General features: G+C 62.2%; 1 protein-coding gene across 8 annotated transcripts in view; it reads left to right on the top strand.

Annotated features, from left to right (window-relative positions):
* Mta1 (metastasis associated 1) overlaps positions 1-10,504 on the top strand; it is a 28,925-nt gene extending 18,421 nt beyond the window's left edge. For 3 of the 8 annotated variants that reach the window (XM_048799506.1, XM_048799510.1, XM_048799507.1), the window contains 15 exons: positions 1,009-1,111; positions 1,754-1,853; positions 2,095-2,283; positions 3,873-3,947; positions 4,199-4,257; positions 4,576-4,691; positions 4,968-5,119; positions 5,217-5,406; positions 5,572-5,661; positions 6,614-6,766; positions 6,935-6,970; positions 8,333-8,344; positions 9,407-9,438; positions 9,642-9,793; positions 9,871-10,504. In XM_048799506.1, the coding sequence (XP_048655463.1) occupies positions 1,009-1,111; positions 1,754-1,853; positions 2,095-2,283; positions 3,873-3,947; positions 4,199-4,257; positions 4,576-4,691; positions 4,968-5,119; positions 5,217-5,406; positions 5,572-5,661; positions 6,614-6,766; positions 6,935-6,970; positions 8,333-8,344; positions 9,407-9,438; positions 9,642-9,793; positions 9,871-10,021 (1,610 nt within the window). In that variant the 3' untranslated portion in view covers positions 10,022-10,504. Of the gene's footprint in view, positions 1-1,008; positions 1,112-1,753; positions 1,854-2,094; positions 2,284-3,872; positions 3,948-4,198; positions 4,258-4,575; positions 4,692-4,967; positions 5,120-5,216; positions 5,407-5,571; positions 5,662-6,613; positions 6,767-6,934; positions 6,971-8,332; positions 8,345-9,406; positions 9,439-9,641; positions 9,794-9,870 lie in introns of those variants that run through there. The other 5 variants (XM_048799508.1, XM_048799512.1, XM_048799509.1 and 2 more) reach the window with 3 other exon arrangements.
* Positions 10,505-12,030: the final 1,526 nt, after the last annotated feature.

Consider the following 12,030-nt stretch of genomic DNA (forward strand, 5'->3'; position numbering starts at 1 on the left):
GAGAGACGGCCAAAGGCCGGCTGTGGGCTCTCCGCCTCTCCGGTCAGGCTGGCCCTGCTCAGGACAGACTCCGGGGCCTCTGCCGCACAGGAACCTCCTCTCAGCCCAGAAGCACAGCAGCGAGCATCCTGGGGTGTGGGGCTGTCCTCCACCGCATCGCCCAGCTGTACTCTTGCCGTGGCATCCAGCAGGTGTCACATGATGTGGCCCCATGTGACTGAAAGCGCATGGAACATGCTTCTTGTCACAGCTGCGTGGAATTTGCAGCTCCTCTTCTTTGGTTGGCAGCTGGCTGCCAGGACCTCCTGCTCCCCCTGGGACCCTGGGACAGCGGCAGGCACCTCGCCGGGCTCACTAGGCCTTCCAAGTTCTGATGCCACACGGCTGCACCCCACCGTCCCAGTCAGTGTAGAGTGTGTCCTGGGCTGGCCTCCAGGGCCAGGAGGCCTTTCAGTGGGGGGTTTGTGTGTGCGCGCGCGTGTATGCCGGCCTAGAGGGTCACACAGCCCTTCCCTGGAGTGTGTGTGTGTGTNGTGTGTGTGTGTGTGTGTGTGTGTGTGTACATTGTGTTGGCCTCCAGGGTCACGAGGCCCTTCTCTGGAGTGTATGTGTGTGTGTGTGTGTGTGTGTCTACATGTGTGCTGGCCTCCAGGGTCACGAGGCCCTTCTCTGGAGTGTCTGTGTGTGTGTACATTGTGTTGGCCTCCAGGGTCACAAGGCCCTTCTCTGGAGTGTGTGTGTGTGTGTGTGTGTGTGTGTGTGTGCGTGCGCACATGTGTGCTGTCCTCAAGGGTCACGAGGCCCTTCTCTGGAGTGTCTGTGTGTGTGTGTGTGTGTGTGTGTGTACACGTATGCTGGACTCCGGGGTCACAAGGCCTTTCTCTGGAGTGTCTGTGTGTGTCCTTTCTCCTCATCTTAGCTCCTGGGGAGGTGGTGGTGTTCCCATGACAGACCCTGGGCTTTCCCCAGCACCTCTCTGACCCCACCAAACCACACTTCTCCCCATAGGTGAGGAGGATGGCCGTGACCAGTCCAAATTGGAGACCAAGGTGTGGGAGGCACATAACCCACTGGTGGACAAGCAGATTGACCAGTTCCTTGTGGTGGCCCGGTAAGTTCCCCACTTGCAGTGTCAGGACTGCAAGGGGCTCAGCCTGCAGCTTTCTTGCACTAGGTGCTGGGGCACCAGGGGTCTTAGATCTCACACGTGGACAGGATCCCACAGTCCTGTCCTTGGGCTTCTGATGGCCAGACCCTCAATGGCAGTTAAGACCCCTTAGAGTTCCCAGAGGGCATCAGAGGCCCTAGCCCATCCTTCTCTGGGCGTGGCTGATAGTGCCTGGGAGTCCCGGGGCAGGGTGCCTCAGGGCCATCCACACTAGTGGCCAGCAAGCCAGCATGGGGCAGGCTGGGGATGGCAGGGGAGTTCACGAGGGATGGGGTGAGGCCTGGAGAGAGCCAGTGGGCCGGGAGCTGTGGCTCAGCTGACCCCAGCCTGCCGACCGCTCATGCAGACGGGCTGGCCTCAGCCCCTGAGTCGGAGGCAGCTGGGTGTGGGTGCTAACAGCTCTGCAGCTGGAGAGGCTCTGCAGTTTCTGTGATGCCTGCACTCAGCTGCCCAAGGTGCCCGCAGACCTGTGTCCCAGGCCTGCTGGGAGCTGAATTCTGGTCTCCTGGGCCCTGCTGGCCTGTGGGGTGGGGGCATCCCTCCTGCTTGTCCGACTCTGGTGTCTGTGCCCCTCCGTCCCCGTAGCTCCGTGGGAACCTTCGCCCGGGCCCTGGACTGCAGCAGCTCAGTGCGACAGCCCAGCCTGCACATGAGCGCTGCCGCGGCCTCCCGAGACATCACCCTGGTAAGTGGGCTGCAGCCATCTCCCGCCCTCACCTGGGGCCAGCACCGCCTCAGGCATGCAGGGTAAGGGAAAGTGGCCCTCCACCTAGAGCTCAGCCTCTCCCCGTCCACCCCCGACTTGGCCACTGTGTGCTGGGGGGTCAGGGAGGGGGGGGATGCTCCTCTTAAAGCACATTCCAGGTTCAGGGGGATGCTCGGGCCTGGGAGGGCTGGTCCCGGGTGACCCTGCTGTCCTGCTACAGTTCCACGCCATGGACACCCTGCACAAGAATATCTACGACATCTCCCGGGCCATCTCAGCCCTCGTGCCGCAGGGCGGTCCCGTGCTCTGCAGGGACGAGATGGAGGAGTGGTCAGCGTCTGAGGCTAATCTTTTTGAGGAAGCCCTGGAAAAATATGGGAAAGATTTTACAGATATTCAGCAAGATTTTGTAAGTGCCCCGGGAGGGGCGGGGAGCAGCCAGCTGTGGCTCTTCACCAGGTGGGCTGTGGGATGTGCGTGGGAAGCCCTGTGCCCCTGTCCTGCCTCTGTGCTGTGCTGAGCACACACACCAGGTCCCTTTGGGCCTGGGCCACACCTGCAAGTGCCACCTTGTGGTGAGGATCAGGTCCCTGGGGGTGTCATCAGGGAGACCCTCCTCCCTGAATGTGGCTTTTTATGTTCTTAATGGAGCTCAGCCTGTGTCATGCGTCCTGTGAGAATCTGAACTCAGGCCTATGGGTCCGAGTTGTGAGGCCCCTCTTCTAGTGCGGAAGGGCCTGTGTCCTGTACCCAGCCCTGAAGGATTGCATACTTTTAAATTTGGCTGAAAGAAGAGCAGCCCCTGCTCACCCGTGGAGGAGGAGCATGTTGGGCATGGTGGGGCTGTCAGGCCAGGACACAGCGGGACAGCCTCTATCCAGCTAGGAGCAGCAGCGAAACAGGAGCAAGTCCAACCCAAGGAGGCAGAGATGGGAGGCTGGAGGAGGCTGTGGGCCTGGGGGGGAGCTTCAGCTTGTCCCACAGCCCTGGGCTGTCCTGGTGGGGGGGTCTCCTGATGGGATATCCCTGGCAGGAGTGGAAGAAGACCAGGTACAGGTGCTGGAGGACACTGGCCCTTCCCCTCACCAGCCTACAGCTAGGGTGCATACCTAACTTGGCCAGAAACTAAACAAAATGAGCAAAACCTCAGACTGAACACAGAACCAGAAGACGGAATAGAATGGAACGTGTCATTTAGATGGTGGAGCTGCAGAGGGTGAGCCAGGGGCCTGGGGGGCCCACAGATACCTGCCTAGGGCACTGCTGTGTGTCTGTGCTGGGAAGACACAGAAGCTCTGCAGGCCAGATCCTCTAGCTGAGCCCTGGCTGGGTGTGGCCCGGCCTGGAGCACTGGCCAGCCTGCGAGGCCTCAGGTTCCGACCCAGAAGAGAGTGTAGGTAAACAGAGGCAGTGCAAGCCGGGGGACTGCAGGTGACTTCTAAACGTAGCTTGGGGTAGGAGTCAGGAGCGAGCAGCGAATCTGGATGTCCTTGGTGAGAAGACTGCGAGCTCACAGAGCCTGGGGGAGCTCAGAGCTTAGGACATGAGCACATGGGAGCACACAGAAGTGTGCGAGGGCCAGAGAGCGTGTCAGAGGCAGAGAAGAGTCTGCAGACTGGAGTCCATCCAGGCGAGGGCCACGCCGCCCTGTCAGCCACTTCTTGCGGGTCCCTCGGTGCCCCTTAGCAGGCCCTGAGGCTAGGGAGTTCACGAGGAACAGACGTCTTTCCCCTTCGTGCTGTGCCACCAGAGGGCAGAGGGCCAGAGAGTGCAGAGAGGAGCCCCCCAAACTCCTTCCTCTCTGATCCTTCAAGAGGACGCCAGGAGGTCCCACCCCTTGGTGTCCCAGTGGCAGTTACATTCAGCATGGGTTGGGAGGGGACAGTCTAGGGGGTTGCCATGTTCAGCATTTAGCTTGGGGACTCCCTTCAGTGGGTGCCACCCCCTCCTCTGTGCGGCCCTTGTCCCTGCCCACCTCATGCCCCCTTCCTGCCCCAGCTCCCGTGGAAGTCGCTCACCAGCATCATCGAGTACTACTACATGTGGAAGACCACTGACAGATACGTCCAGCAGGTGAGCCTGCCTGCCCCTGCCCCCCACCCTGAGCCAGGGGAGGAGCTGGGGGACGGCAAGGCAGACAGCCCCGGTGGGTCAGCAAGGCTGAGCTGGTCCCCTCTTGGGGTCTGTGCTCGTTAGGAAAACTTCTCACACAGGCCTTCCCCGAGGAGGCAGTGCTCAGGAGACAGTGGTGGTCCCTCCCCCTGGTTCCCAGGCCGTGGCCTGGCCTGCCCGCTGACCTCTCTGATCCTCTCTTTTGCTTTAAGAAACGTTTGAAAGCAGCTGAAGCAGAGAGCAAGTTAAAGCAAGTTTATATTCCCAACTAGTAAGTTCCAGCTTTGGTCCCTGAGGGTTGGCAGGGCGGACTGTGGGCACCAGGCTTCTGGGGGCTCCTGAACTGGCCGGCCTGCCGTCTAGACAGTCCGGAGGCCCTGGAGGAAACCCTGTGTGGTGCTGTGTGGCCTGCAGGGCCAGAGGGGGAGTCAGGCCCCGAGGCCCAGGGCTTAGTGCTCTGCACCCTGGGACTGGGAGGACAGCTCCACCTGGTGGTGGCCACTCCTAGAAATGCAAAGGCACAGGGACAGGGGTCTGGATACCTGGCTGCCTCACAGGGCTGCTGTGACTGCTCCCTCCCCCCTTTAAGCAACAAGCCAAACCCGAACCAGATCAGCGTCAACAGCGTTAAGGCCAGTGTGGTGAACGGCACAGGGGCGCCAGGCCAGAGCCCCGGGGCTGGCCGGGCCTGCGAGAGCTGCTACAGTAAGTGCCCGCCTGGCACCCACTGGGGTGGCAGGGGCTGCAGGGACGTCACTGCCGCCATGGTGCCATGTGGTCTCTGCAGGCCCGTGACCTGGCCTGGGGTGGCCTGTGACGGTGGGGCTGTAGCAGTGGGGGGGATGAGGAGAGCTGGGAGCATGCGGGGGTTCCCTTGGTGGGTGGGGGCGGCTGCGGCAGGGGCGGGGGACACTGTGGAATGCTCTCTGCACCGTTGGTTCTGCTTAAGAATCCGTCTATTTCCAACTTTGTTGTCCGTAGCCACACAGTCTTACCAGTGGTATTCTTGGGGTCCCCCTAACATGCAGTGTCGCCTCTGCGCATCTTGTTGGACATATTGGAAGAAATATGGTGGCTTGAAAATGCCAACCCGGTTAGATGGAGAGAGGCCAGGACCAAATCGCAACAACATGGTAAGTGGGACGAGCCTGCCACCCGCTCTGCGCCGGCCACGGGCCCTCGGCCCTCGGTCATGGCGCTGTGTTGGGGCGGTGCGCCCCCCTTCCGCAGAGTCCCCATGGCATCCCAGCCCGGAGCAGCGGGAGCCCCAAGTTTGCCATGAAGACGAGGCAGGCTTTCTACCTGCACACCACCAAGCTGACCCGGATCGCCCGGCGCCTGTGCCGTGAGATCCTGCGCCCATGGCATGCCGCACGGCACCCCTACATGCCCATCAACAGTGCCGCCATCAAGGCTGAGTGTGAGTCTTCCTCCTGATGTCAGTGTAGCTGGGGTGGGTAGGCAGCTTCAGGGCCTGGCCGTGGGGCCAGCAGCATCTGGGCCCAGGGAGAACACCCAGATTGGGGTACAGGCTCGGCTCAGCTCCCTGGGGGCCCAGCCCCTGATACACCTTATCCCTCCACAGGCACTGCCCGGCTGCCCGAAGCTTCCCAGAGCCCACTGGTGCTGAAGCAGGCAGTGCGGAAGCCCCTGGAAGCTGTGCTCCGGTATCTCGGTAAGCTGGCGGTGGCCCGGGGCAAGGGAGCCACCCTTGGAGCTGCCAAAATGGAAGCTTCTGGTGCAGCCCACAGCTCCTTCGTCCAGAGGCTTTGAATGCTCATGGGACGCCCCTCTGGGTGCCTTGCACTATGCCAGTCAGGCAGACCCACGGGCCTTGCGCCCCCGCCACCAGGGTCACAGTGAGTCCCATACACTGCAGGGTTCAGCCTCCCTGAGGCACACCGAGGACCCCCTTCAGAGTCCCCGCACACCCTGATGCCCACAGGGAATCCTCCTGGACCCAGGCGCCTCCGTAGGCAGCACTCAAGCCTTTGCTGGCCTTTTTGAGAAGGAGGCGCCTACCTGGCCACCATCCTTGCTGGGAGGCCCAAGACTCCAGCCATGTGCCTGGTCCATCCCGAAGCAGGGACCCCAGGCCTGCAGTGGGGGTGCCCCGCCAGCGTGATGCTCGAGCAGGCTCATGAGTCAGTCCTCCCAGGGTGGAGGTGCCTGTCCTGGGAAGGACGTTCCAGAAACATGAGCTAAGTGTGCTCTGCACAGACAGAGTTGCCTGGCACCGCTCCCTCCCTGGGGCCCTGGGCCCCAGGGCTGGCCCTACCCTTGTCCTGTGGAGGAGGTGGCTGGGGTGTCTCTTTAGCTAGGCCAGCAGTTCAACATCTGGCCAGCGGCCAGCCCTCTGACACCAGCTCTGATGGCTTAGACCCGGAGGCCGTCAGATGGGCTGCCGTGTTTACGGCCCGTCTGGGTCCTGCAGGCTGCGGGCACTCCCGGGGCTGCGGCTGGCCCTCTCCTGCAGGGAGCCTGCCGCCAATGGTGTCTAAGCCCCAGCCCTGCTGGGTACTGGTCTCCACAGAGCCACTTGCCCAGAGTCTTGCGGGCCCTTGGGGTGGAGGACCGGGTGGTGTCACTGCCAGGCTCTGACACTCGGCCTTCGGCTGCTCCCTCAGAGACCCATCCCCGACCCCCCAAACCCGACCCTGTAAAGAGCGCGTCCAGCGTCCTCAGCAGCCTGACCCCTGCCAAGTCGGCCCCGGTCATCAACAATGGCTCCCCCACCATCCTGGGCAAGAGGAGCTATGAGCAGCACAACGGTGTGGACGGTGAGTCGGGTTCTGCTGCCCGCCCTGGTGGGGAGGCCAGGCAGGGTGTGTACAGGGCACAGCCTCCTGCCCTGGGCTGCACACGGCCCGTGCTGGGCCCGACGGCACTGCTGCCTGCGCCAGTTGATGGTGTTTTCTCTCCCTCTCTCCTGCCCGTGGCGCGGCCAGGCAACGTGAAGAAGCGCCTCTTGATGCCCAGTAGGGGTAAGGCCCGCGGCCACTGGCGTGTGGCGAGCCCGCGTGGTGCCTGTGTGTGCTGTCTGCTCGCCGTGCGCGGCTCAGGGCACGTGCAGGGGCAGTCTGCACGGGCCCGGCCACAGCCTCACCCCGTGCTTCGCTTGGCCTCGCTACTCGCTCGCAGAGAGCCCATGAGCCCTGGCCTCTGGCCTGCGTCCTCCCGGCCTGGGCCCTGGGGTGGACTGTCCTTGCACACGTCGCCCTGGTGCCCCCACTGCCATCGCGCTGTGACTGCTCGCATGCCCTCAGCCCCACCCTGGGGCCACGCGGTGCTGCCTGCCATCCCCTCGCGCATATGCTGGGTGGGGCCGGCGGTTGGTGGAGCATCTTCGGAGGCCTTGGGAGGCCATGGGTGGCTGGGCCACGCCCAGGCCTGGTGCCTCCTGTCGGAGCATCCGTTCAGGCCCTGCTTTGTTGGAGCAGGGTGGCAGGACCCCAGTCTACCCTGGGGGAGCAGGTGCAGGCCCTAGCCCCAGTGTCACCAGCGAGCCCTGAGGGGCAGCCACCAGGATGGGCCTGCTGAGGCCCCTCCCCAGGCTGTCAGGACAGGTGTGCTGCTCTCACCAGCAAGCTGGCTCAAGGGAGGGGCCAGGCCCTGCCCCAGAAGGTGGCAGCCACCCAGCTGTACCTTGTCCCCTTGGAACCTGCCCACTCAAGGTGGTCTTAGGACCTTGCAGGCCACTGGGCACCCTGGCAGGCATATCCCTGTGGGGTCAGCCGGCCACTCTGGGGCTGCAGGGTGAGCTCACACCTGGGCCTGTCCCTTCCATCAGGACCCATCTGGACAGGGCCTCTGGGCTGTCTGTTGGCAGGGCTGCCCTAAGAGCTGGCCTCTGGTTCTGTGGGAAGCTGCTCACAGGCAAGTTGGTCCAGTCTGTTTATTTCCACTGAGTTTTTGGAAACCCACCTCCTTGGATCCACGTGTGTGGTTCCTAGTGGTGGACACCTCCCAGGAGGCAGGGGGAGCCCTGTCCAGCCCTTTGGGGCACCACAATGGCCTGTTCTCCACAGGGTCAGATCCCAGGTCAGAGGGGCTGGCCATGAGACCAATCCCAATCCCAGACTGTGTACTGTAGAGGGCTGGAAGCTGTGGGTCAGCTGGACGTTGTTGGCTCAGCCTCCTTGTGGACGCTGAGGGGAGACTGTGGCCTGGGGTGGGGACTCTGTCCTGCCTGGGCAGGTGTGAGCTCTGGATGAGGGCCTGCCCCAGCTCATGGGGCCTTACTCACTGCCCACTGCCCTGTGCTGCCCCACCCCACCCCGCCCCATGCCTGCTGCTCACCCTAACTCTGCCGGTCTTCTTCCCTCTGCCGTCCGTCGCTCTGGCAGGCACTTACCTGGGTAAGTAGCTTTGGTGCTAATGGCTGTCCCCGGGCACAGGGCTGGCTGGGATTCTTGCAGGTGCCATGAGCAGACTGTCCCTGCTCAGGCACTACAGCCCAGAGACCTGGGGCCTAGCCCTGCCCCACCTAGGGAGCCAAGCAAGCTGGGCCCCAGTGCTGTGCTCCTGTATGAATACACGACCTGTGTAACTCCACGTCACATACAGCCACAAGAGTGGGAGGTCCTGCTCCGTGTGTGGATGTGTCAGTACATTCTACTGTCACGTGTGACTGAGAACAAAAAATGGGAAATACAAAAATAAACTAAAAGTAAAAGCTGGGCCCCAGGAACACCCTACATGAGGAGTCACTCTGGGTGGAGGAGGTTGGGCAGACTCCTGCTCCTTAACGGGACTGGAGGGGTGCTGTGGGGCCACCAGGGCCTGACCAGGCACCAAGGGGTTGAGGCACCCTTTCCTGTCCAGTGCTGGGGACAGGCTGTCCAGAGACCACTTTAGTTCTCATGCTTACATTTGCTGTCAGGGCCAGGAGGTAACAGTGGCCCTGGGTGGGGCTGGCACCACTGATGGAGTCTGAGCTTTACCTCTTGGCCCCACTCTGGTGGCATCCCTCTAGGAACTGTCCATGTTGAGCCTTGGGTGCCTTCCTTAGCAGCTGGCACCAAGCCACGAGTGGGCTGAGGCTGCCTTGCACAGGGGCTTCTGACCTGAATACAGCCATGGTGCGTCGTGATAGTGTGTTGAGGCCCAGCGGGGTGGGTGGTCTGCCTGCGGGGAGCTGGCCGTCAGACTCCCTTCTCTTGGCCTTCTGCCTGGAGCCCGAGCGGCTGCATCGTCTGCTGCCCAGAACAGTGGCTCTAAGAGCTCATGGATGTCGAGCCAGCCTGGGACTGAGGACCTGAGTCCCCACATCCCTAAGCCCCTTGCTGTAGGCCAAAGATCCAGGGATGACCCCAAGAAGCTGCCTGTGTCCTGGGCCTGGCTGAGGGCCATCAGCAGGCAGTGTGGGTGCAGGATGCCCTCCCCTGACCCAGGCTCACCTTCTGTCCTTTCCTCACCAGGTCTGGCAAACCACGGACAGACCAGGCACATGGTAAGAGCCAGCGACCTGTTGGGGGTGAGGCCCAGGCCACCCTGCCAGTGCCATGGGGCAGACCAGAGAGGTGGCACTGGCCTCTTGGGGGACTGAACAGCCCTCACAGGCTCCCTGCCTGGCCTGGCCTGGGGTGTGTGAGCCACACAGGGCAGGGTCTCCTGTCTCTCCCTAGGAGTCCCTCATGCTCTTCTCCCCCCCAGGGACCAAGCCGGAACCTGCTGCTCAATGGGAAGTCATACCCCACCAAAGTGCGCCTGATCCGGGGGGGCTCCCTGCCGCCTGTTAAGAGGCGACGGATGAACTGGATCGACGCCCCGGATGACGTGTTCTACATGGCCACGGAGGAGACCAGGTGGGGCCCTCGCAGGGCAGGGCCAGGGTCTTGGCCACCCTTCCAGCACTCACCAGCCTGCCTGCCTCTCCCCACAGGAAGATCCGCAAGCTGCTCTCATCCTCGGACACCAAGCGTGCTGCCCGCCGGCCCTATAAGCCCATCGCCCTGCGCCAGAGCCAGGCTCTGCCGCTGCGGCCACCCCCGCCTGCGCCAGTCAACGACGAGCCCATCGTCATTGAGGACTAGGGCCGCCTGCCCTTGCCCGTGTCCCTCGAGGCCTACACAGATGGCGGTCTCCTCCCCGCCAGACTGCTGCCCGCCCCTCCTCTGTTTCTGTAGTGCCCACCTCCCGCCCTCACCTGCAGGACTCGGTTGTCGGGGAAGTGTGGTCTCACTCACTCCGAGAGGCCGAGGAGTCCTTTTTAGCTTTGTGTTTACTGTTTGGCTGGAGCAGACGAGGAGCCGCCCTGCCCTGCACGCTGTGGGGCTCTTGCCCGGGCCGGGCCCTAAGGTTTTGTTGTGTTCTGTTGAAGGTGCCATTTTAAATTTTATTTTTATTACTTTTTTTGTAGATGAACTTGAGCTCTGTAACTTACACCTGGAACGTTAGGATTGGAGCGGCCGGTGGTGGCCGAGCTGCCTGGCGGGGTTGGCCCCTTGTCTTTTCAAGTAATTTTCATATTAAACAAAAACAAAGAAAAAAAAATCTCATAAAAAGGAAAAAACCCAGCCAACCCTTCCCTGTGTCTTTTGTTCCCAGCCCGTCTCCCAGTCATGGGCCTGGGGCCTTCCCTCACCTCAACACCTGTGAAGACCCCAGGTCTTCCCACACTGCCCCAGCAGTCAGGCCAGAATGGTGGGCAGTGACTGGGGCAAAGCAGCTCTCCTCAGGGCAGCCCGAGCGGCCACCGCAGCCCAGACCTCCTGGGGCCAGGGGCACCCTAGGCTGACCTTCAGGGCCCTGATCCAGTCCTTCCCCTGCCACCTTCCATGTCAGCCAGGGCAAGGGCCTCCCCTTAAGAGGAGCTGTACTGAGACTGCCTAAGGCCAGGGTCATGGGCACAACTGGGCCAGCTTGGCCTGAAAGCTCTAGGCCCAGGGCCCACGCCCTACACTGGCCGGCCACCCCAGCAGGTGCACTTCTCCACAATGAGGATCTGCTCAGATTTCAGCAAGTCCCTGCTCAGAAATCTTACCTCAGCCTGTCCCTCACCCTTGCAGGCATGGGGACAGGTGCAGGCTGGGCCAGCCTGAGGGAGGAGCCCTGGCTCTAGGGCCTACCCTTAGGCCATGACTGCTCAGCTGGCCCCTCCCCACAAGGCAGTGGGCTCTGCTTTCGGTTCTCCCACCCCCAGCCAAGGCATTAAAATAGAAACCACTTCTACTGCTGCCCTGGGGATAGATAAGGGGGTATCTTGGCCTCCCTCTGTGAACCTGTGATGGGGCCCAACCTGGGGACAGGCCCGCGTGCTGGGGACACAGCTACAGTGTACACCTACCTATCGTCTCAGGTCACTGACTCCCTCTCCTGCTAATTTTAGTCTTCATTTGGCCCCATGCCCTTGGTCCCCAACTAGGCCTTGAAAAAGGAGCCTCAGGCTTTTGGCAACTGTGGGGGGTCTGGGGAAGGGGAGTGGGCTTTGGGTCAGCTCGAGCAGCTGGGTGGAAACCGCAGCCCCTTGCACAGCGGTGCCCTTCGTCTTCAGGCAGTTTTTGTCCCCAAGGCTGTGGGGTCCTGGAGACCTGGTGTGGGAAGGGCAGGCAGGCTCCCTCTACAATGCCTACCTCAGGGCCAGGCCCCTCCACCTGTGCCAAGCAGGGCTTTGACTGTGTGCCCATCTTCGATGAGGATGAGGGGTGGGCAGAAGCTGGGCAGAACGAGGGCCCAGGAGTGGGTTTCTCAGCTTTGCTTTGTCCTCCTGAGGCACTGCTGATGGGGAAAAGGACCTGCATCCGCAGGGTAGGGCCATCCCCAGAGGGCAGGCATGCTCTGAGGGACCTGAGGGTTGGCCTGGAGACCTGGTTCTAATAGCCCTGGCCTCCCTGCCAAGGCCCACCTCAGAGCCTCAGCCCAGGATGCACCCTTCCTGCATTTGCCACCAAGCCCATCCTAGGTTCCCTGCAGCAGGGTGACTGGACAGTAGGGCACCGTGTTACTGGGGCCCCAGGGGAAGGACCTCTGTTCCACAGCTGGTCACCTGCCTCAGCATCCAGGCCCCTGACTGCCTCCCCACACCCTGTCATCCTCCACTCAA

Source organism: Marmota marmota, unplaced genomic scaffold (genome assembly GCF_001458135.2).
Source record: "Marmota marmota marmota unplaced genomic scaffold, marMar, whole genome shotgun sequence".
In the NCBI taxonomy this organism is placed as follows: Eukaryota; Metazoa; Chordata; class Mammalia; order Rodentia; family Sciuridae; genus Marmota; species Marmota marmota.